The 24,184-nt window shown below is 41.3% G+C and overlaps 1 protein-coding gene across 2 annotated transcripts in view; it reads left to right on the forward strand.

Moving 5' to 3' along the window:
* Positions 1-13,155, forward strand: part of LOC102175315 (carbonic anhydrase 13) — a 39,145-nt gene extending 25,990 nt beyond the window's left edge. For both annotated transcript variants that reach the window (XM_018058174.1, XM_018058173.1), the window contains one exon: positions 11,030-13,155. In XM_018058174.1, the coding sequence (XP_017913663.1) occupies positions 11,030-11,149 (120 nt within the window). In that variant the 3' untranslated portion in view covers positions 11,150-13,155. The remainder of the gene's footprint in view (positions 1-11,029) is intronic.

Raw genomic sequence — 24,184 nt, forward strand, 5'->3', positions numbered from 1 at the left:
ATGCACTAAGTGGTTTGCTTTACTTTTCTTTATTAAATTTGAACAGGTTAATAGTAAGAGTTAATAAGGTAGTAATAATAAGGGAATCGTGTTTTTTCTCATATTTTAAGAATTAATTTATCCATTAAAACCCATTGAAAAATATATATTTTTTAATCCACCTGTGATTTGGAAGAGAATATATCAAAATATTATTTAGGCACATACAATACATACATTTAACCTAATCAAAAATAACACCCTGCGAATGTACAAATGACTGCCTAGATGTGAATTCACTATTGTACCTCACTTTAATCATTAACATTAATTATTAATGTAGTTTTTATGCAGTTTATAAAATGATAACTGTATTTAGAACTTTAGTGTGAGCAATAATTCATTTTGAGGTTCCATTTATTAATATTAATTATTAATGTGGTTTTTATGCCATTAGAGTTTATAAAATAATAGCTGCATTTTAGAGCTTTAGTGTGAGTGATAACTTATTCTGAGGCATTCACTTAAATCTTCTGTAGCAGGAACACTGTCAGACATTTTCAGTCAGATTGAAATGATTATTTGAGTAGTAATCACAATTATTATGATGACTATAATAGCTTAGTAATCCAAATTATTATGGTGATTTTAAGATTTAAGGAATGAAGTAAAAGATATTTTAAAAGTTCAGTCCCATTTTAACCATGAAAAAGCATCAGGCAGTGCCCAGTACTCAAAATATCTGATCAATAATCATCAAAGCTGACAAGGTTGTGAAAAACATAAAAAATTGTCATAATCATGAAATACTCATGCAGACAAGACAACAAGTATGAATTTATATTTCCTGATAGGATCCTGGAACAGAAAATGATATTAGGTAAAAACAGAAGAAATTGAAATAAAGGGTGGACTTCAGTTAATAATATTAGCATTGGTTCACTAATTGTTAAAAATGTACCATACTAACACAGAATATTAATAACAGGGGGCGCTTCTTTGTGCATTCTTTAAGAGTGAAAGAAAAAAAAACAGGGGAAACTGAATTGGATATACAAGAATTATTCTGTCTTTGCAGTAATTCGGTAAATCTAAGACTGTTCTAAAATAAAAAGCAGATTTTAAAATATTCTATCACATGAGAGGGTTGATAAGATTATTTAGTTGCTTAGCTCTTTTGTATAAAGTAAAATGAAGGTCCTTTTTGTGTACACCACTGACTTGAGAGTTACTTTACAAAAGATAATTTTTAATATTAATTTTAGCGGTCCTTATTTTTGAAGAATCTGGAAAATATTGTTTTTATTTCATTTCCAATTCCACTATATAATGTCAGTAGTTGTGAAGATTAAATCCTCTTTTTAGTAAGTTGGTGCCGATTTTTTCAAGGTTTTTTTCCTGCTTCTATTTCTTGCCAAGTCACTGTTTGACCTAAAGGGCAAATCAGATGGTTTCCATTTCCTTTTTCTTGATTCAAGTCCATTTTTCTCCCTAGAGTCATTTACTGAAATGCTTGATTTAACTGCCAGGCCAGTAAAAAGATACACTGTTTTTGATACTTCTCATAACAGATCTGTCATCCTTTGGAAGGCTGACGTCTCTTACCAAGTCTCTGTGGTTTATCCCAGATTATCTAAATTGGCTTCCTCATCTGCTGAAATTTGATGTGCAGAATTTAGTTCTGAGCTCCTTTTTTTGGGAAAAAAAACAAAAACTGTCGTTTATTATGATATTTGCATATAGTAAGATTCATACATTTTAGTATGCAGGTGATGATTTTGATTATTGCAACAATTACTACTGCCATCAAAGTATGGAATAGATCCCTTGGCTGAAAAAGTTTGCTTGTGCTCCTTTATAGTCCACCTTCTTCCTCACCCATGCCCCAGGCAACCGCTGAGATGTCCCAAGAATTTTGTCTTTTTTATAATTTTATTAAAATGGAATCATATAGTACACAGAGGTAGAGAATCCATGTGCCAATTCAGGAGATGCGGATCCCATCCCTATGTCGGGAAGATCCTCTGGAGAAGGAAATGGCAACCCACTCCAGTATGCTTGCCTGGAGAATCCCATGGACGGAGGAGCCTGGCGGGCTACAGTCCACTGGATGGCAAAGAGTTGGACACGACTGAGCTACTTCACTTCACTCATTTCACATAATATTTTTAAGTTATATTGATTTCCTCTTTGTTACTGAGTAATATTTATGGGCCTTCCAGGTGGCAACCGTGGTAAAGAACCCGCCTGCCAAAACAGGTTAGATAATGAGAGATGCGGATTTGCTCCCTGGGTTGGGAAGATCCCTTGGAGGAGGGCTTGGCAACCCACTCCAATATTCTTGCCTGGAGAATCCCATGGACAGAGGAGCCTGCCGGGCTACAGTCCATGGGGTCGCAAAGAGTCAGATACGACTGAAGCAACTTAGCACGCATGCATGCAATATTTATGGTATGGATAAGCATTCTTTTTAAATCTGTTCACTAACTGATTAGCCATTGGGTTGCTTCCAGTTTGGGACCATTATAAATAGCAACTACCCATATTTCTGGAGAAGGCAATGGCACCCCACTCCAGTACTCTTGCCTGGAAAATCCCAAGGACGGAGGAACCTGGTACGCTGTAGTCCATGGGGTCGCGAAGAGTCAGACATGACTGAGCGACTTTACTTTCACTTTTCATTTTCATGCATTGGAGAAGGAAATGGCAACCCACTCCAGCGTTCTTGCCTGCAGAATCCCAGGGACGGGGGAGCCTGGTAGGCTGCCGTCTATGGGGTCGCACAGAGTCGGACACGACTGAAGCAACTTAGCAGCAGTAGCAGCAACCCATATTTAGCTGTTAGGAATAATTGGCATATACACTTCTGTGTGGACCCATATTTTCACTTCCTGTGGTGATACCTAGCACTGGGTCACTGGGTCACGCCTACTTTTATAAGGGACTGCCGTGTTGCTTCCTAACGTGACTCTTCAGTCTTCGTTTGCACCAGCAATGCAAAACATTTCTAGTTTTTCTACATCCTTGTTAACACTCGGTTTTGTAATTTTAACTTTTAGCCGTTCTAGTGGGTATATATGGTGTGTGTGATTTTTAATTTGCATTTATCTGATGACTAATGATGTGGAGCACTTTTTCATATAATTACTGATTATGCTTATATCTTCTTTTGTGAAGTATTTGTTCAGATAATTTGTCCACTTTAAAATTAGACTGTTTGTCTTCTAACTGTGGAGTTGCAAGGGTTTTTTTTTAATACAGTCTGGATAAAAGCCCTGTTTTCAACATTTGCTTTACAAAACTTGTCTTTTTTGCCCCCACCATGTCTTTTGAAGAGCCAAAATTAAAGAAAACTTCTTAATCTTGATGAAGGTCATTTTAGCAAAATACCTTTTACAGTGTGTGCTTTGGTGTCCTGTTTAAGAAATCTTTGCCTGGCTATATGCCACAAAATATTTTTCCTACTTTAAGTAATAGTTTTAGCTCTTACTTTTTAGTCTTGTATTATTTATGAATCAATTTTGTGTATGCTATGCTCCATTCTCTTTCCTTTCCTTCTGATATTCTTTTTTACATTGAAGTGTAGTTTGCTTATAATATTGTATCAGTTTCAGGTGTACAGTGTAATTATCTAATGCTTTTGTCTGTACTCTGTGTGAAGTTGCTGTGAAGTGCTGGCTGCACTCCCTGTCCTGCTCCTTATATCCTTGTGATGTCTTTATTCTGTGCCACCTGATGATTTGTGCATCTGATCACCTTCACCAGTATTGCCTCTCCCCCACCCTTCTACCTTCCATAACTGCTAGTTTTTTCTCTGTTATCTGTAAATTTGTTTCTGTTTTCTGATAATCATTCATTGATTTTGTAGATACAAATAAGAGTGTAAACACACAATATTTGTCTTTCTCTGACTTATTTTTTGATACTCTCCAGGTCTGTTCCTGTTGCTGTAAATGGCATTTTCATCTTTAATGACGAAGTAATATACTATTGTGTATGTGTTGTGTATATATATATATATATATATATATACACACATACACACACACATATACATCATATGTATATATGTACCATATATAATATACCCCATACCTTTATCCATTCATCTCATGATGGACTTACAGATCACTTCCATATCTTATATTCTAATTATTCATACATTTGACCTGTTCAAAACAGATCCAAAGGCTCTATTAGTTTCAAATATTTTTAAAATTTCTGCTCTTCACAATGGGTGCCAGGCTGGGTGAAGCACAAGCTGGAATCAAGATTGCTGGGAGAAATATCAATAACCTCAGATATGCAGATGGCACCACCCTTATGGCAGAAAGTGAAGAGGAACTAAAAAGCCTCTGATGAAAGTGAAAGAGGAGAGTGAAAAAGTTGGCTTAAAGCTCAACATTCAGAAAACTAAAATCATGGCATCTGGTCCCATCACTTCATGTCAGATAGATGGGGAAACAATGGAAACAGTGAGAGACTTTATTTATTTGGGCTCCAAAATCACTGCAGATGGTGACTGCAGCCATGAAATTAAAAGACACTTACTCCTTGGAAGAAAAGCTATAGCCAACCTAGACAGCATATTAAAAAGCAGAGACATTACTTTGCCAACAAAGATCTGTCTAGTCAAAGCTATGGTTTTTCCAGTGGTCATGTATGGATGTGAGAGCTGGACCATAAAGAAAGCTGAGCACTGAAGAACTGATGCTTTTGAACTGTGGTGTAGGAGAAGACTCTTGAGAGTCCCTTGGACTGCAAGGAGATCCAACCAGTCCATCCTAAAGGAAATCAGTCCTGAATATTCATTGGAACAACTAATGCTGAAGCTGAAACTCCAATACTTTGGCCACCTGATGCGAACAACTGACTCACTAGAAAAGACCCTGATTCTGGGAAGGACTGAGGGCAGGAGGAGAAGGGGACGACAGAAGATGAGATGGCTGGATGGCATCACCGACCTGATGGACATGAGTTTGAGTAAACTCCGGGAGTTGGTGATGGACAGGGAGGCCTGGCGTGCTGCAGTCCATGGGGTCTCAAAGGGTCGGACAGGACTGAGCGACTGAACTGAGCTTACATGGATAGTGTCTCTTGATCTATAGTCAAGCTCATTTGTTCTTTCCCCTGTCATGTCAATTTGACTGTTAATTCTAGCCACTGAATTTCTTGCTTTAGAAATTATAGTTTTTAGTTCTAAAATTTGTTTGATTTTCTTATTTCTATTTCTTTTCTGAGAATTCCCATTACTCTACTGGGATTTCTCACGCACTAAGAAATGTGCTCTGTTTAACTTCATGTAGCTCACAGTTAGTGAAGGTATTCACTCTAAAATCCTTGTGAGTTCCACATTTGGTTCATCTTGAGTCTGACTTCATTGATTTTTCTTTGATCATGTTTACATTTTCTTGGTTCTTTGTATATTGAGTAACTTTGCATTGCAGCCTAGATGCTATACACATTAAGCTGTGGAGATTCTGCATCTGTTGTTCTTCTCTGATGACGATTGTTTCCTTTGGATCAGCAGATACATTTCTTGGCTTGACTTGAATTGGAAATTTTCTCTCTCTTGCAGTAGTTGCAGTCCCAGCAGAGCCATGCATGGTTCTTGGTATAGAGTTTGGGGATCCTCTCTCTGGCTCTTTCCTTGCAAGGCAGGTACGCCTCCAGTGCAGACGGCACCTGTCCAGCTGAAAAACTGTAGAGACAGGAACTCACCTTTCTGAGTGAACATGAACTTCTCGTCTGAATCCTTGTACTTCCCTTCACTCTTCAGTACCTGCAGCTGGCTGTTGTTTTGTATCGTGTTTGGGTTTTAGAGTTATCTTCTATAGGAAGGTTGTCTGCAGGGTTCTTAGTCCGATATATCCGGAATCAAAACTCTAATGTCCTTTTTAATAGTAAAATTTTGTATTTTGTAATGAATGATAATTAACAGTCTAGGAAAATTTTCCTAACTTCTGCCTCATTAGACTCTGGTGAAATGGGGAAAAGAATTCACGCACTTCAACATTGCTTGACCTAATATAGAAAACTCTATCTACTTAGCTTTGCAATTAAAGTTTTAAATCATAGAAGATACTACAAGTCATTTCTGGAATTGTTTAATAATGGCCAGTTCTTACAAGGCATGATGCAAGAGATACAGACAAGTGTTTAAAAGATCCTTGTTCTCCAGCAGTTTAGAATCTAAATCAGAGGATACAATAAAAGCATAAAAACTATAACACAATGGCTTTGCTTGGTACCTTGAGAGGATGATAAGGTATAGGGAAGTTCACATGGGGAGAGACTAGTTCTCAGTGGAGAAATCAGGAAAAGACTTCATGAAAGAGCTGACATTTGGGTTGGTTTCAAAAGTGGGAGCTGTTTGGGGGTAAGAAGAAAGGGGGGATTTTCAAGGAGTAGCATAAATAAAGGCCAGAAGGCATGCAAAAACCACGTGGCTAACTGCACCTGTGGTTCTCAAAGTTTAGTGTATGCAAAAATCACCTGACAGGGCTCCCCTGCTGGCTCAGTGGAGAAGAATCCACCCACCAGTGCAGGAGACAGGGTCAGCCCCGATCCGGGAAGGTCCCACATGTCTCGGAGCAACTGAGTCCGCTCACAGCAACTACTGAGCCTGCGCTCTAGGGCCTGCGCGCTGCAACTGCGGAGCCCGCGTGCCCCAGAGCCCCGCCCTGCCACGAGAGAGGCTGTGAAATGAGAGGCCCGTGCACCGGAAGTGGAGAGAGGCCCCCCTGGCCACCGCAATAGAGAAAGGCTCACAGCAACGAAGACCCAGCACAGCCAAAACCAGATACATAAATAAAGTTATTTATATATGTAAAGAATCACCTGAGAAAACTATGCGGGTCCTTGAGCCTTATTAGAAAACTGATTTAGCAGTCTGAGATGAGGTCCTGGAATCTGAAGTTTTAAGAATAACCTAAGTCTTTTCATTCAGATTCTCTGAGTCCCCCTCCCCACCCTCTTCACAAGACTGCCTGGGACCTGTGCGTGCAATAATAGAAGACGATTTAGAGAGATGATTTGGAACCAGGTGGCCAAGAGGCTTAGCAGCTGTGGCCACAAGTTTGTTTTGGGGCCTGAATAAAGTTCAAAATGTCATGTATGTTAGAGATATATTTTGAAATGTTTATACCTGAAATGACAGTTGAAATTGGCTTCAAAATACTACGATTTGGGCAGGATTCAGAGATGGAGAGAGAGAATGGGTGAGAGTGTGGATGAAACAGAATTGGCCATGTGTTGATGACTGCTAAAGCTGGCGATGGTTTATCATGTTGCCCTGTCTACCTTTGTGTATGTCTGAAAGTTTCCATAATAAAAAGCAAATAAGATCAGAAGAAAATGGTGAAAAAAAAAAAACAAAACAAGAGAAACACTTAGAGATGCAGAGGAGTGCTGTGGTTAGTGCATGTCTTATTTACCAGATGGTTCATTTGTCAGTCCCTCACCTTTAGAATAGGGATAATAGTATATTATTGATAGGGTTGTTCAGGGGATTCAATGCAATATGTAATGTGAAACACTTAGCATAGTACCTGGCCCATCATATTTTATAAGAGAGCTTATTTTTATTATTACTCAACTTTGGCAGGCAACGGAGAGCTATTAAAGACGTTTGAGCCCGAGAGTGACTAATCAAAACTGTTTCCAAAACATGAGAAAAGCGATATCTGCTTACTGGGGTTACTAGAGAAGATATGCAAGCTTTCAGTATTAGAGCCCAAGAAAACAGTCAGACAGGTCGTACCTTCCTCAGCCTTCCAACTGAGCTGCCTAGGTTCTTGCAGGAGCTGTGAAGAGGCTGTGTCAGCCTTAGGAACAGAGGGACAGGTTTTCTGCTGGAATGAAGCCAGAGGCTTGGGGAGGGCAAGGGGCCGGTAGCGGCCAGCCAAGGGGCTGCATTTTGCAGCCAGTGCAGCGGTGGAGGACCCCACGGCCAAGACAAACCAATGTAAGCAGGGCCTGGCAGATGCAGGGTCTACCAAGCTGGACTAAGTGACTGGGAGGGCGAGCCAGAGCCAGAAAGGGAAGGAACTTGATGAGACATCAGGACGGGCTCAGAGGCTTTCAGCAAAATGAGCAAAGTGGTCAGAGAAAGATCTAGAGTTAAGTTTCAGCTCTAAACTGATGAGGCTAAAACGCTGCAGAGGTAGGGAGCCACTATCAGTTTACAGAGGCATTGAAGAGGGCTAAGGGCGTATACTGGGCTTCCCTGGCGGCTCAGCAGTAAAGAATCCTCCTGCAATACAGGAGATGAGGGTTTGATCCTGGGGTCGGGAAAATCCCCTGGAGAAGGAAATGGCAACCCACTCCATTATTCTTGCCTGGGAAATCCCATGGACAGAGGAGCCTGATGGGCTACTGTCCATGGGGTTGCGAAGATTTGGATACAACTTAGCAACTCAACAACAACAACTTGACTTTCAGTTCAGTTCAGTTCAGTCACTCAGTCATGTCTGACTCTTTGCAACCACATGAACTGAAGCACACCAGACCTCCCTGTCCATCACCAACTCCTGGAGTCCACCCAACTCATATCCATTGAGTTGGTGATGCCATCCAACCAGCTCATCCTCTGTGGTCCCCTTCTCCTCCTGCCTTCAATGTTTTGAAGCATCAGGGTCTTTTCAAATGAGACAGCTCTTCGCATCAGGTGGCCAGAATATTGGAGCTTCAGCTTCAGCATCAGTCCTTCCAATGAACACCCAGGACTGACTTCCTTTAGGATGGACTGGTTGGATCTCCTTGCAGTGGGGACTCTCAAGAGTCTTCTCCAACACCACAGTTCAAAAGCATCAATTCTTTGGTGCTCAGCTTTCTTTACGGTCCAACTCTCACATCCATATGTGACCTCTGCTCTTTAATATGCTGTCTAGGTTGGTCATAACTTTCCTTCCAAAGAGTAAGCGTCTTTTAATTTCATGGCTGCAGTCACAATCTGCAGTGATTTTGGAGCCCCCCAAAAATAAAGTCTGTCACTGTTTCCCCATCTATCTGACATGAAGTGATGGGACCTGATGCCGTGATCTTAGTTTTCTGAATGTTGAGCTTTAAACCAACTTTTTCACTCTCTTCTTTCACTTTCATCAAGCGACTTTTTAGTTCCTCTGCACTTTCTGCCATAAGGGTGGTGTCATCTGCATATCTGAGGTTATTGATATTTCTCCCAGCAATCTTGATTCCAGCTTGACTTTACCGGAGAATTATTTTCTCATCTTGCTTTTGCCACAGTGACATGGTCTAATGAAACATGAGTAATAGCAAGTTGTAAATATTTATCTTATACTCCTCATATCTCTACTCTTTGAAAAGACACCTCAAAATATCACTGTGGAAACACATGACTGCTTTTGTGATACTTGAACTTATCTCCGTGGAGCATGGTTATAAACTGTTGCCTATTTATTATGAAGGACAGCTATCACCTCTGTCTCCTATCCTGGCTAGTCCTGTAAGAGAACTGTTTTAGGCTGTAGATAAATGGTAATGATGGAAACCTAAGTGACGTGTCCTGATCAGAATTTCTGTGACTCTTTGATTAGATGACTATCAAAGCTTAGAGAATAAAGGCTGTTTCCAACAGTTTAATAATTTGTGCACACACAAACAGCAAAGCACCAAAAACTTACTCATGTGGCAGCGTGTTTTCAGTGAGTGTTTTTGAGACAGCAGAATTATTCAGATACTTTGCCCAACTTTCATTTTATGACTATAAACCTGTTCTTAATCTTAGTAATGTTAGATCACCAAGGAACTCCTGAATAACTCATAAACATGCTTATAACATAAACTTTTCAACAATTAACGAAAGTAGACTAATATCTATTGACATGCAAAGGATATATATTAAGAGAAAAAATAAGGTTTCAGACGCATAAATATATTGAGCTTATTTTGCACTGAAACTGTCGAATGCGTGCACCAGTGTATAGCGTTTATACACAGAGAAACTTCTGGAAGGATATACTCCATAATGTGAACAGGGGTTAAATTTTGTGATGTGATTACTAGTAATTTCTATTTTCTTCTTGACACTTGTGTACTATATGAAGGTTATAAGGTAAGCAAGCATTTTGTTGTGTGTGTGATATGAAAAAGTAAACATTTGTGCTGAGAAATATGCCTGTATCACTTAAATTGTATTGAAATATTGTCAGCAGTTGGAGGACTCTAGGCTTTTCCCCTAGTTGTTTGCTTATAAGGCACAGTTATGGTGAGGGATAAATCACTGTTTAAGGAAAAAAGTCCATAAAAGATGAACATTGTATAGGATGAAGAGCATGTGGTTCCCATTATATTGGAGTGCTTTAAGTGTTGAGTGTAATTCTAAGAACTGATGGCTCCTGCTGAGGTAATCTAATCCAGGGCTTCACTTTATAGGGGAGGAACTGAAGACTAAAGACAGTAAGTGAATTTCCGAGGTCACACAGCTTCTAGTAGCAGACGAGGAGCGGGACCCCACCTGGAAAGCCCTTCCCACTTTCATTCTGCCACTGGAGGTCACGTTTTCTGATTTTTACATATGTTCTCTCTAAACCACATCCTAAATGTTTTTTCTCCCTTATTTGATCTTCAAATGAAGACTGCTTTTATACTTATTTTTGAAGCTATAGGTATTTGTATAGCGGTAAGACTCATGCGAAGAGTTGACTCATTGGAAGACTCTGATGCTGGGAGGGATTGTGGGCAGGAGGAGAAGGGGACAACAGAGGATGAGATGGCTGGATGGCATCACTGACTCGATGGACATGAGTCTGAACTCCAGGAGTTGGTGATGGACAGGGAGGCCTGGTGTGCTGCGATTCATGGGGTCGCAAAGAGCCGACATGACTGAGCAACTGAACTGAACTGAACTGAAGACTCTGGCAGAAGAGTTGCTTTATGACATATGAGCCATAACGTAGAAAGTTTTCATGGAAATACATTTAATTCCTAGTAGAAGAACGCTTATAAGCGTCTTAACTTTCCAGGCAGAGCAGTTCATTAACGCTGGTGTGACTTTCTCTGCTAATACTTCTCCTCTTTTCTTCAACAGCTGGCTGCATTCCGCACCCTCCTGTGCAGCAGGGAGGGTGAAACGGCGGCTTTTCTGTTGAGCAATCACCGTCCACCACAGCCTTTGAAGGGCCGAAAAGTGAGAGCCTCTTTCCGTTAAAAGTCGTCGCCAAGAAACCACCCCAGACATGCCTGTGGAGAGAAAACAAAACAAATACAAAACTCCCGACTAACTGTTCTTTCCTAGAATTGTAATTTATGGGGTGATGTTTATGGGGTGACATAGCCGTTTTGCCATCAGCTTGTGCCCAAAGAAAATCAGATCTTTTGAATCAAACTGACTTAAGTCACCTGTCTCAGATTTGCACTCTTAGGTTTATAAGCAGCAGACATTGTTTGATGTGGTAAAGCCCATGGAATACATCTGTTTTAACCTGTGTGACCACATGATGGGCATTGTAAACCTCAGAATGTGTTAGGAATCGTCCCTTGCCGTAGAGACTGATCAGTCACATCTCTCAGTGGTGTTGGCAATATACCTAAATTCATTCCCAGAATAATAGGATTGTGCTACCTTTTTCTAAACAAGTGATTCTGCTGGATATCTTGATATTCCAGTTCATAAAAGTAGATACTATTTCCTTTTCAAGTGAATTTTCATTTGGATTATGTTGCTGGTTTTCATTGCAGAGTACTTCTAATAAACCAAACAGAATGAGAGCTATGGAGAGATGGGATATAGTGAATTAAAGCATCTATTCCACAGCTCAAGAAGAGCCCATCCAATTTTGGAGAGGACTTCCCCGGGATATAAGTAGCTATTTAAACTTTAATGACTTACACCACCTATCTCATTCACTTGGTGATGCTAATAATAAACTGGCTAATAATTGATCAGACACAGTGATTGTCAGTATATGGCATAAATGATGTTTAGGGCGTGGTTTGAAACTAATGAGGTGCCATGCATGCCCATGGGCTCGAGGGACAGACTGCCTAATTTTGCTCTGTTTTGACAGCAGAGCAGAGAGCAGTCCTGTGAAGATCACTGTTTTATCAACTAATGGGGAAAATTACTTGAATCTCAAATATTTTCTCAGTCCACAGTCCCATCAACCCATTTCCATAGCAACACCTATCTCCCCTGACACAAGTGTCCCTCCATCTCTTAAGCAGTTTTGTAAGTTGGCTCTTGACATTCACTTTAACGAATGTCATTACAGTGAGGTCCTGCTGCTCTTGCTGGTGCAAAGGCAGAGACACTCAGCATTAACTTAATAATCAAATTTAAGACGAACACATACTCCTCTCTGCCACCTTCTGAAAGAAGTTAATTGAGTTTCCTTAGTTGTGATGATTTGTTTCAGACACCTGTCTTCCTCTGGATGTAGAGTATCATAATTGAAAGAATCCAGTAGAAAGTTGTGCAATAATGACATATATATTTGCATTAAGATGAGTTCCTAAGACAAAAGCTCCTTTGATTTTCTTCTTCGCTTTACGTTATCTAGCTTGAGGCCTTGTAGGAGATTGGCATATAATAAATATGTAATTAATTGAATATTTTAAAAACTTTATTTTGTATCTTCGGTAGTTATCTTGCTGCTTGCAATCAAATGCACTGTTAAGTTCAGGTAACAAGTAAAGTCCAATTTATCTCTTGAAAATTATTTTTTTCTTAAAGGAATACTTATTAAATCTGCCTGTGTAACCAGACATTCTGATGGCTTTAGAAAGACCGGTGTTGAATGAATTTCTTTAGTTTGGAAAGAAACTAAAGTGAGTGAGTCAAAGAAGTCTGTTTTCTCAGAGAAAGTAACTAGCATGCAAGACAGGGATTCTAACTACTGTGTATGAGCATTACCACTTTGTAATTCACGGTTTCTGCCACAGTATTCCATCAGTTCTATGCTACAAATTGGACTTTAGTAGACTAAAAAAGTCTGCACAGCACGGATTTCCTTGAAAATTATCTGCTAATTTATTTATCTCTCAGAGGCAAAAGGTCTAAGTGTTATCCAAAATTGTTATCTTTTGAAAAGATTAAAGAGTTGTAAATACTAATCTTTTGTTTCCCACCTAGATTGGATCTATATTTGTTAAGCATTTTGTATTTCAACTTAAATTGGATTCAATTGCAATAAAGATAATGAGACAAACTTTGAACTTGTTTATGCAAGATACAGAATGAAATTACACTTTTACACTCTGTATTTAGAAGACAATTTCAAATTCACAGGAAAACTGTAAACACCTTTTTTTTTTTTTTCCTCTGAATGTGAGAGTAAAGTTGCCAACAGCTTACTGCATCATCTCAGAAACTTTAGTGTATATTTTCACAAGTTAGGACATTATCCTACAGAACTGGTGTGTGTGTGTGTGTGTGTGTGTGTGTGTGTGCACGCTCAGTCACTCAGTCATGTCCAGCTCTTTGCAATCCTATGAAATATAGCCCGCCAGTTTCCTCTGTCCATGGGATTCTCCAGGCAAGAATACTGGAGTGGGTTGCCATGCCCTCCTCCAGGGGATCTTCCCGACCCAGGGATGAAACCTGTGTGTCTTCTGTCTTCTGTACTGGCAGGCAGAATCTTTACCATTGTGCCAACTGGGAAACCCTACACAACCATGACTAAAATAGCTATGAGATTCAGTTCAGTTCAGTTGCTCAGTTGTGTCCAGCTCTTTGCAACCTCATGGACTGTATCATACCAGGCTTCCTTGTCCATTGCCAACTCCTGGAGCTTGCTCAAACTCATGTCCATTGAGTTAGTAATGCCATCCAACCATCCAACCATCTCGTCCTCTGTTGTCCCCTTCTCCTCCTGCCTTCAATCTTTCCTACCATCAGAGTCTTTTCCAATGAATCAGTTCCATGAGGTTAACCTTGCTTTTTTATCACTGCCTATGCCATTTGAAAGTAACTCAGTCATTTCAGTTCAGTTCAGTCACTCAGTCATGTCTGACTCTTTGTGACCCCATGCGCTGCAGCACGCCAGGCCTCCTTGTCCATCACCAACTCCCAGAGTCCACCCTAACTCATGTCCATGGAGTCAGTGATGCCATCCAACCATCTCATCCTCTGCGGTCCCCTTCTCCTCCCACCTTCAATCTTTCCCAGCATCAGGGGCTTTTCCAGTGAGTCAGCTCTTCCCATCAGGTGGCCAAAGGACTGCAGTTTCAGCTTTAACATCAGTCCTTCCAATGAACACCCAGGACCGATTTCCCTTAGGATGGACTGGTTGGATCTCCTTGCAGTCCAAGGGACTCTCAAGAGTCTTCTCCAACACCACAGTTCAAAAGCATCAATTCTTTAGCAGTCAGCTTTCTTTATAGTCCAACTCTCATGAAGTGATAAATGGGTCCTTTCCCCCAGTGAGAGGGAAGAACAGAGATCGGCAGATGTGGTACCCAAGGAGGAGCCAGAAAACCTGGCCTATGCGGGACAGAGACCCAGCGGATCAGCGGGTACTCCGTGTGTAGACACCGGCTTCTGACCACTGTGGTCTGTCTCCCGGTGAGCCCTCAGGTTCCCGGGAAGCAAGGTGTCTCAGTTAGATCTTGTCCTCAACTCTTCAGCCTCCTTCGGACTTGCCCAACCAGTGTGGAGTGATGATGCCTACTAGTCACAGGGCCGTGTATTTATGGATGGCTCAAGAAGCATTTGTTGAAAGAATTAACCAGCCAGCACACGAATGGATAACTGCTCTGATTCTGTGTAAACTTAGCACATCCTGAAATGTGTCCTTCCTCAATAAACTGGCAAGTACCCATAAGTTACTGATCTGTACTCTGTGTGTTAGTCGCTCAGTCGTGTCCAACCCTTTGTGACCTCATGGACTGTAGCCCACCAGGCTCCTCTGTCGGTGGAATCCTCCAGGCAAGAATACTGGAGGGGGTTGCCATGCCCTCCTCCAGGGGGATCTTCCTGACCCAGGGATCGAACCTGGGTCTCCCCTATTGCAGGGAGATTCTTTACTGTCTGAACCACCAGGGAAGCTAAAAATCCAAACAATTTGTTCTGTAAGGGAAATGTTACTTTACCAGTTGTGAAATTAAGCCAAGATAAATGTGTAGGGACTGTAGGTTGCATTGTTGTATTGTAACTAAACGGGACGCCCTCTCCCCAGGATGTGCTATGCCTTGTCGCTCAGTCGTGTCCGACTCTTTGTATCCAGGTCTCCCACACTGCAGGCAGATTCTTTACCATCTGAGCCACCAGGGTCCCCGGAACGGTCTCCAGACAGGTTCTTGCCAAAGCCCAGGTTCTCATACTTCTCCTCCGAGTAGAACCTTCTACCGCCCTCATCTGGACAACTAGAGAATTGCCTTCCACAGCACATGGCACACACCAGCGGCGTCAGTCTGGTCTGAAGACCCCTGAGGGTTCTGAGACAGTTTCAAGGGGTCGATGCAGTCAAAACTATTTTCTGGATTTCCCTGGTGGTCCAGTGACTAGGACTCTAAGCTCTCCACGCCAGGATCCTGGGTTCAGTCCTTGGTCAGGGAACTAAATCCCACATGCCACAACTGAAGATCCCACGTACCGCTGAAAATACGGAAGATCCTAGCACAGCCAAATAAACCAACCAAAACAAGGACTTCCCTGGAAGACCAGTGGTTAAGACATCACCTTCCCAGGCAGAGGGTTTGATCCCTGGCCAGGGAACTAAGATTCCACGTGCTTCACAGCCAAAAAAACAAAGCATTAAGAAAAAAAAAAAAAAAAAAAGGAAGCAGTATTGTAACAAATTCAAAAAACAAGAAACAAATGAGCAACAACAACAACAGCAACAACAGAAACCCCAAAGGAAAAGAAAACCACTGCCTAATTGCCCAGGAAGCTATCTGCCCTTTTCACTACTGGACACTTGCAGTGCTAATGCAAAAGCTATGATGTTTAAAACTGCCGGCTTCTTAGCGTCAGGGCTGTGGCTGTAAGTGGTATGTGAATAGTATTAGTAGTCATACACGTGCACGCGTGGGTGCTAAGCCGCTTCAGTTATGTCCGATGGACTGTAGCCCACCAGGCTCCTCTGTCCATGGGATTCTCTAGGCAAAAATACTGGAGTAGGGCGCCCTTCCCTCCTCCAGAGGATCTTCTTGACCTGGGAATCGAACCCACAGCTGTTAAGTCTCCTGTGTTGGCAGGCGGGTTCTTTACCACTAGCACCACCTGGGAAGCCCATGTACACACATATATATGCATTACTCACATAGAAAAGGTAAATGGTAGTCACATGCTGCTGCTGCTGCTAAGTCGCTTCAGTTGTGTCCGACTCTGTGCGACCCCATAGACGGCAGCCCACCAGGCTCCCCCGTCCCTGGGATTCTCCAGGCAAGAACACTGGAGTGGGTCGCCATTTCCTTCTCCAACGCATGAAACTGAAAAATGAAAGTGAAGTCACTCAGTCGTGTCCGACTCTTAGCGACCCCATGGACTGCAGCCCACTAGGCTCTTCCGTCCATGGGATTTTCCAGGCAAAAGTACTGGAGTGGGGTGCCATTGCCTTCTCCATAGTCTCAGATTATTTGGCATAGGATTAATCACTTAATTTCAGGTACTTCTAGATTTATTCTTCCTAATATCAAGTTCAAGGTCAAGAAATTTGCATTAATTCCTGTTTAGGTGCTAAAGGAACAACATAACTTTTTCCTAAATTTAGGTTAACTCCTTGAATTCAGCCCACACTACTTATTGTAGTCACTCGAGTTATATAGTAGTTCCCTGGGTTCTGCTAACAGAAATTTTCCACTGACTTTTTGCTCCTAGCAAACTTCTCTTCCTTCTGTTATAAGTACTCAGTTTGGAAAAATTCTTTCCAGCCCTTTCTGTTTTTCCGATTGGGTGTTTCTGAACGCTTTTGACCATGACCTTCAAGTTTCCTTGTCACATCCTTTCCTAACCCCGTCTTTTACATTTAATGATCCCCGTTCTCTTTCTCTTCCATCCTTAGGGAATTATCTCTCCAGGGCCTCTATCTTCCAGTTCTTTCTTCTCCTCTTGGAAAAGAGTAGCTGTCTTGTCAGGTTAGTTACGATTCTGCTTTCTTGCTGGGTCATAGCATTACAAGAGGGCGATGTGCAGCCAGGTGTTGGCCATCACAATACTTTCCTAAGAAGTCTCACGAGCTGATCTGCCTTGACGGGACTCTCCAGGTCTAGACACAGGGCTCAGCTCCGCAAGGTCTGAAACCCAATTTGTCACAACAATGAATGCCTTTTTCAAGTGCACACCCACAAAAAGTGAGTTTGCAAGGCTGTTATATAAAACAAAACTCAAGTTATTAATTTAGGAAGAGTGATACGAGTCTTACCTTAGCTTGGGATATTCAAGCTGGACCTTGAGTATGGTCCTTAGCTGGGTCATTCATTCAAGGGACATTTACTGAGTTCCACTAGGAAGGCTACCATACACAGAAAACTGAATCAAACGTTTGCTTGGTGAGTATGGAACTCAGAACAAAGAGGATAAGCAGAAGCAGTGAGCGTTTCATATGACTAGACCTGGAAGAGCAGGAAACATCCAAGTCCCTAAAAGGGTGCTTTTAAATGAGACCATAATGATAGAATTTTGTTGGTTGTATTCTACACAGCACTGCCTCTAAAATACGGATAATTTTGGCAGAAGAACTTTGGTCTGTTGGCTAATATTTTCTCAGCATTGGGTCATGCTTGGATAAACTTTATTAATATGCGCCTCTGCAATTTTCCTTTTTTCTGTTCTTTTGTGACTAATCAACATTTTCCCCAGTTGGCACTTGTTTTTGGACAAGTCACATTCACTCAAGTTAGAGTTTAAAATCTGAAGGCCACTCTGTCCTTTAAGGAGAGTTTTCAAGTGTCTGGTCTTATTCATAATATATAGATTACAAAACCAAACTCGTAGACCTACTTAGCTGATATGTTAACTTTTAAACTTATTTTTCTTATTCTCAAGGCTTTTTATTTTCCCTTGGAAAGTCTCAGTAAATCTTTCAAGACTAACAATGGTATTATTTGAATCTATTTACTGAATGGATATAAAAGAAAACAAAAAATGAGACAGCATATTGAAAAGAATTCAATATATCCTGTTCCTTCATTTTATTCTGTTTTATTTTTATGGTGATTTTCTCCTAGGGAAACAGCATTTTATTTCAGTTCAGTTCAGTCACTCAGTCGTGTCCGACCCTTTGCGACCCCATGGACTGCAGCAGGCCAGGCCTGCCTGTCCATTGCCAACTCCTAGAGTTTACTCAAACTCGTGTCCATTGAGTTGGTGATGCCATCCAACCATCTCATCCTCTGTCCTCCCCTTCTCCTCCTGCCTTCAATCTTTCCCAGCATCGGGGTCTTTTCCAGTGAGTCAGTTCTTCGCATCACATGGCCAAAGTATTGGCGTTTCAGCTTCAGCATCAGTCCTTCCAATGAATATTCAGGACTGATCTCCTTTAGGATGGACTGGTTGGATCTCATTGCAGTCCAAAGGACTCGCAAGACTCTTCTCCAACACCACAGTTCAAAAGCATAAATTCTTGGGTGCTCAGCTTTCTTGATAGTCCAGCTCTCATATCCATACATGACTACAGGAAAAACCATAGCTTTGACTAGATGGACCTTTGTTGGCAAATAATTTTATTGAAGTGCAGTTAATTTGCAATGTTGTGTTAATTTCTACTGCACATTAAAATGATATGTGTATATTCTTTTTCATATTCTTTTTCTTGATGGTTTATCACAGGACTTTGCTGTTATTCATTCTGTATACCATTGCTTTCATCTCCTAATCCCAAATTCTCAATCCATCCCTCCCTCCCTCCCCACCTTGGCAAAGGCAGTTCTGTTCTCTGTGTCTGGGAGTCTGTTTCTGTTTTGTAGATAAGTAAATTTCTGTCATATTTTAGATCTCACATATAAGCAGTATCATGTGGTATTTGTCTGTCTGACTTACGTCACTTAGTACGCTGATCTCTAGATCCATCATGTTGCTGCAAGTGGCATTGTTTCATTATTTTTAATGGCTGAGTGGTATTCCATGGTGTATATACGTACCACATCTTCTTTTGGCATTCATTTATTGATGGGCATTTAAGCTGGGCAAACTTAATGTGTGATACAGACAGAGGCGGTGTTTACTTAGTCGGCCAAGATGAGAAACCAAAGGGTGAAATCAGGGATATAGATGGGAGGCATCGACTGTGGTAAATATAAATCAGACTATTCACAATTCTGAGACTGAAGATTTTGCAGGTATAAAGACTTTTAAAGACAATTTTCAGGTCTGTTATACAATAAAATAGGAAGTCAAGAAACACTTAGGGTAACAGGCAAATTTGGCCTTGAAATACAGAATGAAGCAGGGCAAAGGCTAATAGAATTTGACAAGAGAACACACTGGTCATAGCAAACACCCTCTTCCAACAACACAAGAGAAGACTCTATACATGGACATCACCAGATGGTCAACACTGAAATCAGATTGATTATATTCTTTGCAGGCAAGATGGAGAAGCTCTATACAGTCAGCAAAAAAAAAGACCAGGAGCTGACTGTGGCTCAGACCATGAACTCCTTATTACCAAATTCAGACTTAAATTGAAGAAAGTAGGGAAAACCACTAGACCATTCAGGTATGACCTAAATCAAATCCCTTATGATTATACAGTGGAAGGGAGAAATAGATTTAAGGGCCTAGATCTGACAGATAGAGTGCCTGATGAACTACGGGCAGAGGTTCATGACAGTGTACAGGAGACAGGGATCAAGACCATCCCCATGGAAAAGAAATGCAAAAAAGCAAAATGGCTGTCTTGGGAGTCCTTACAAATAGCTGTGAAAAGAAGAGAAGTGAAAAAGCAAAGGAGAAAACGAAAGATATAAGCATCTGAATGCAGAGTTCCAAAGAATAGCAAGAAGAGATAAGAAAGCCTTCCTCAGATATCAATGCAAAGAAATAGAGGAAAAGAACAGAATGGGAAAGACTAGAGATCTCTTCAAGATACTTAGAGATACCAAGGGAACATTTCATGGAAAGAAGGGCTCGATAAAGGACAGAAATGGTATGGACCTAACAGAAGCAGAAGATATTAAGAAGAGATGGCAAGATAACACAGAAGAACTATACAAAAAGAACTACACCACCAAGACAATAACGATGGTGTGATCATTCACCTAGAGCCAGACATCGTGGAATGTGAAGTCAAGTGGGCCTTAGAAAGCATCACTACGAACAAAGCTAGTGGAGGTGATGGAACTCCAGTTGAGCTATGACAAATCCCGGAAGATGATGCTGTGAAAGTGCTGCACTCAATATGTCAGCAAATTTGGAAAACTCAGCAGTGGCCACAGGACTGGAAAAGGTCTGTTTTCATTCCAATTCCAAAGAAAGACAATGCCAAAGAATGCTCAAACTACCGCACAATTGCACTCATCTCAGTTCAGTTCAGTTCAGTTCAGTCGCTCAGTCGTGTCTGACTCTTTGCGACCCCATGAATCCCAGCACGCCAGGCCTCCCTGTCCATCACCATCTCCCGGAGTTCACTCAGAGTCACGTCCATCGAGTCTGTGATGCCATCCAGCCATCTCATCCTCTGTCATCCCCTTCTCCTCCTGCCCCTAATCCCTCCCAGCATCAGAGTCTTTTCAATGAGTCAACTCTTCGCATGAGGTGGCCAAAGTACTGGAGTTTCAGCTTTAGCATCATTCCTTCCAAAGAACTCCCAGGACTGATCTCCTTCAGAATGGACTGGTTGGATCTCTTTGCAGTCCAAGGGACTCTCAAGACTCTTCTCCAACACCACAATTCAAAAGCATCAATTCTTCGGTGCTCAGCCTTCTTCACAGTCCAACTCTCATATCCATACATGACTACTGGAAAAACCATAGCTTTGACTAGACGGACCTTAGTCGGCAAAGTAATGTCTCTGCTTTTGAATATGCTATCTAGGTTGGTCATAACTTTTCTTCCAAGGAGTAAGTGTCTTTTAATTTCATGGCTGCAGTCACCATCTGCAGTGATTTTGGAGACCCCCAAAATAAAGTCTGACACTGTCCACTGTTTCCCCATCTATTTCCCATGAAGTGATGGGACCAGATGCCATGATCTTCGTTTTCTGAATGTTGAGCTTTAAGCCAACTTTTTCACTCTCCTTTTTTACTTTCATCAAGAGGCTTTTTAGTTCCTCTTCACTTTCTGCCATAAGGGTGGTATCATCCGCATATCTGAGGTTATTGATATTTCTCCCGGCAATCTTGATTCCAGCTTGTGTTTCTTCCAGTCCAGCATTTCTCATGATGTACTCTGCATAGAAGTTAAATAAGCAGGGTGACAATATACAGCCTTGATGTACTCCTTTTCCTATTTGGAACCACTCTGTTATCCCATGTCCAGTTCTAACTGTTGCTTCCTGGCCTGCATACAGATTTCTCAAGAGGCAGGTTAGGTGTTCTGGTATTCCCATCTCTTTCAGGATTTTCCACAGTTTCTTGTGATCCACACAGTCAAAGGCTTGGGCATAGTCAATAAAGCAGAAATAGATGTTTTTCTGGAACTCTCTTGCTTTTTCCATGATCAAGTGGATGTTGGCAATTTGATCTCTGGTTCCCCTGCCTTTTCTAAAACCAGCTTGAACATCAGGAAGTTCATGGTTCACGTATTGCTGAAGCCTGGTTTGGAGAATTTTGAGCATTACTTTACTAGCACGTGAGATGAGTGCAATTGTGCGGTAGTCTGAGCATTCTTTGGCATTGCCTTTTTTGGAATTGGAATGAAAACTGACCTTTTCCAGTCCTGTGGCCACCGCTGAGTTTTCCAAATTTGCTGGTATATTGAGTGCAGCACTTTCACAGCATCATCTTTCAGGATTTGAAACAGCTCCACAGGAATTCCATCACCTCCACTAGCTTTGTTCGTAGTGATGCTTTCTAAGGCCCACTTGACTTCACATTCCACGATGTCTGGCTCTAGATGAGTGATCACACCATCGTGATTATCCAGGTCGTGAAGGTACTTTTTGTACAGTTCTTCTGTGTATTCTTGCCACCTCTTCTTAATATCTTCTGCTTCTGTTAGGTCCAGACCATTTCTGTCCTTTATCGAGCCCATCTTTGCATGAAATGTTCCCTTGGTATCTCTAATTTTCTTGAAGAGATCTCTAGTCTTTCCCATTCTGTTCTTTTCCTCTATTTCTTTGCATTGATCGCTGAAGAAGGCTTTCTTATCTCTTCTTGCTATTCTTTGGAACTCTGCATTCAGATGCTTATATCTTTCCTTTTCTCCTTGGCTTTTCGCTTCTCTTCTTTTCACAGGTATTTGTAAGGCCTCCCCAGACAGCCATTTTGCTGTTTTGCATTTCTTTTCCATGGGGATGGTCTTGATCCCTGTCTTCTGTACAATGTCACGAACCTCATTCCATAGTTCATCAGGCACTCTGTCTGCCAGATTTAGGCCCTTAAATCTATTTCTCAGTTCCACTGTATAATCATGAGGGATTGATTTAGGTCGTACCTGAATGGTCTAGTGGTTTTCCCTGTTTTCTTCAATTTAAGTCTGAATTTGGTAATAAGGAGTTCATGGTCTGAGCCGCAGTCAACTCCTGGTCTTGTTTTTGTTGTCTGTATAGAGCTTCTCCATCTTTGGCTGCAGAGAATATAATCAATCTGATTTCAGTGTTGACCATCTGGTGATGTCCATGTGTAGAGTCTTCTCTTTTGTTGTTGGAAAAAGGTGTTTGCTATGACCAGTGCATTTTCTTGGCAAAACTCTATTGGTCTTTGCCCTGCTTCATTCTGCATTCCAAGTCCAAATTTGCCTGTTACTCCAGGTGTTTCTTGACTTCCTACTTTTGCATTCCAGTCCCCTATTATGAAAAGGACATCCTTTTTGGATGTTAGTTCTAAAATGTCTTGTAGGTCTTCATATAACCGTTCAACTTCAACTTCTTCAGCGTTACTGGTTGGGGCATAGACTTGGATCACTGTGATATTGAATGGCTTGCCTTGGAAATGAACAGAAATCATTCGGTCGTTTTTGAGATTGCATCCAAGTACTGCATTTCAGACTCTTCTGTTGACCATGATGGCTACTCCATTTCTTCTGAGGGATTCTTGCCCACAGTAGTATATATAATGGTCATCTGAGTTAAATTCTCCCATTCCAGTCCATTTTAGTTCACTGATTCCTAGAAAGTCAACGTTCACTCTTGCCATCTCCTGTTTGATCACTTCCAATTTGCCTTGATTCATGGATCTGACATTCCAGGTTCCTATGCAATATTGCTCTTTACAGCATCGGACCTTGCTTCTATCACCAGGCACCTCCATAGCTGTGTGGGAATGGCAAACCACTTCAGTATTCTTGCCTTGAGAACCCCATGAACAATATGAAAAGGCAAAATGATAGGATACTAAAAGAGGTACTTCCCAGGTCAGTAGGTGCCCAATATGCTACTGGAGGTTAGTGGAGAAATAATTCCAGAAAGAATGAGGAGTTGGAGCCAAAGCAAAAACAATACCCAGCTGTGGATGTGACTGGTGATAGAAGCACTCATCTCACACACTAGTAAAGTAATGCTCAAAATTCTCCAAGCCAGGCTTCAGCAATATTTGAACGGTGAACTTCCAGATGTTCAAGCTGGTTTTAGAAAAGGCAGGGGAACCAGAAATCAAATTGCCAACATCCACTGGATCATGGAAAAAGCAAGAGAGTTCCAGAAAAACATCTATTTCTGCTTTATTGACTGTGCCAAAGCCTTTGACTGTGTGGATCACAATAAACTGTGGAAAATTCTGAGAGAGATGGGAATACCAGACCACTTGACCTGCCTCTTGAGAAATCTGTATGCAGGTCAGGAAGCAACAGTTAGAACTGGACATGAAACAACAGAGTGGTTCCAAATAGCAAAAGGAGTACATCAAGGCTGTATATTGTCACCCTGCTTATTTAACTTCTATGCAGAGTACATCATGAGAAACGCTGGACTGGAAGAAACACAAGCTGGAATCAAGATTGCCGGGAGAAATATCAATAACCTCTGATATGCAGATGACACCATCCTTATGGCAGAAATTGAAGAGGAACAGAAAAGCCTCTTGATGAAATTGAAAGAGGAGAGTGAAAAAATTGGCTTAAAGCTCAACATTCAGAAAACGAAGATCATGGCATCTGGTCCCATCACTTCATGGGAAATAGATGGGGAAACAGTGGAAACAGTGTCAG

Source organism: Capra hircus, chromosome 14 (assembly GCF_001704415.2).
Source record: "Capra hircus breed San Clemente chromosome 14, ASM170441v1, whole genome shotgun sequence".
Classification (NCBI taxonomy): domain Eukaryota; kingdom Metazoa; phylum Chordata; class Mammalia; order Artiodactyla; family Bovidae; genus Capra; species Capra hircus.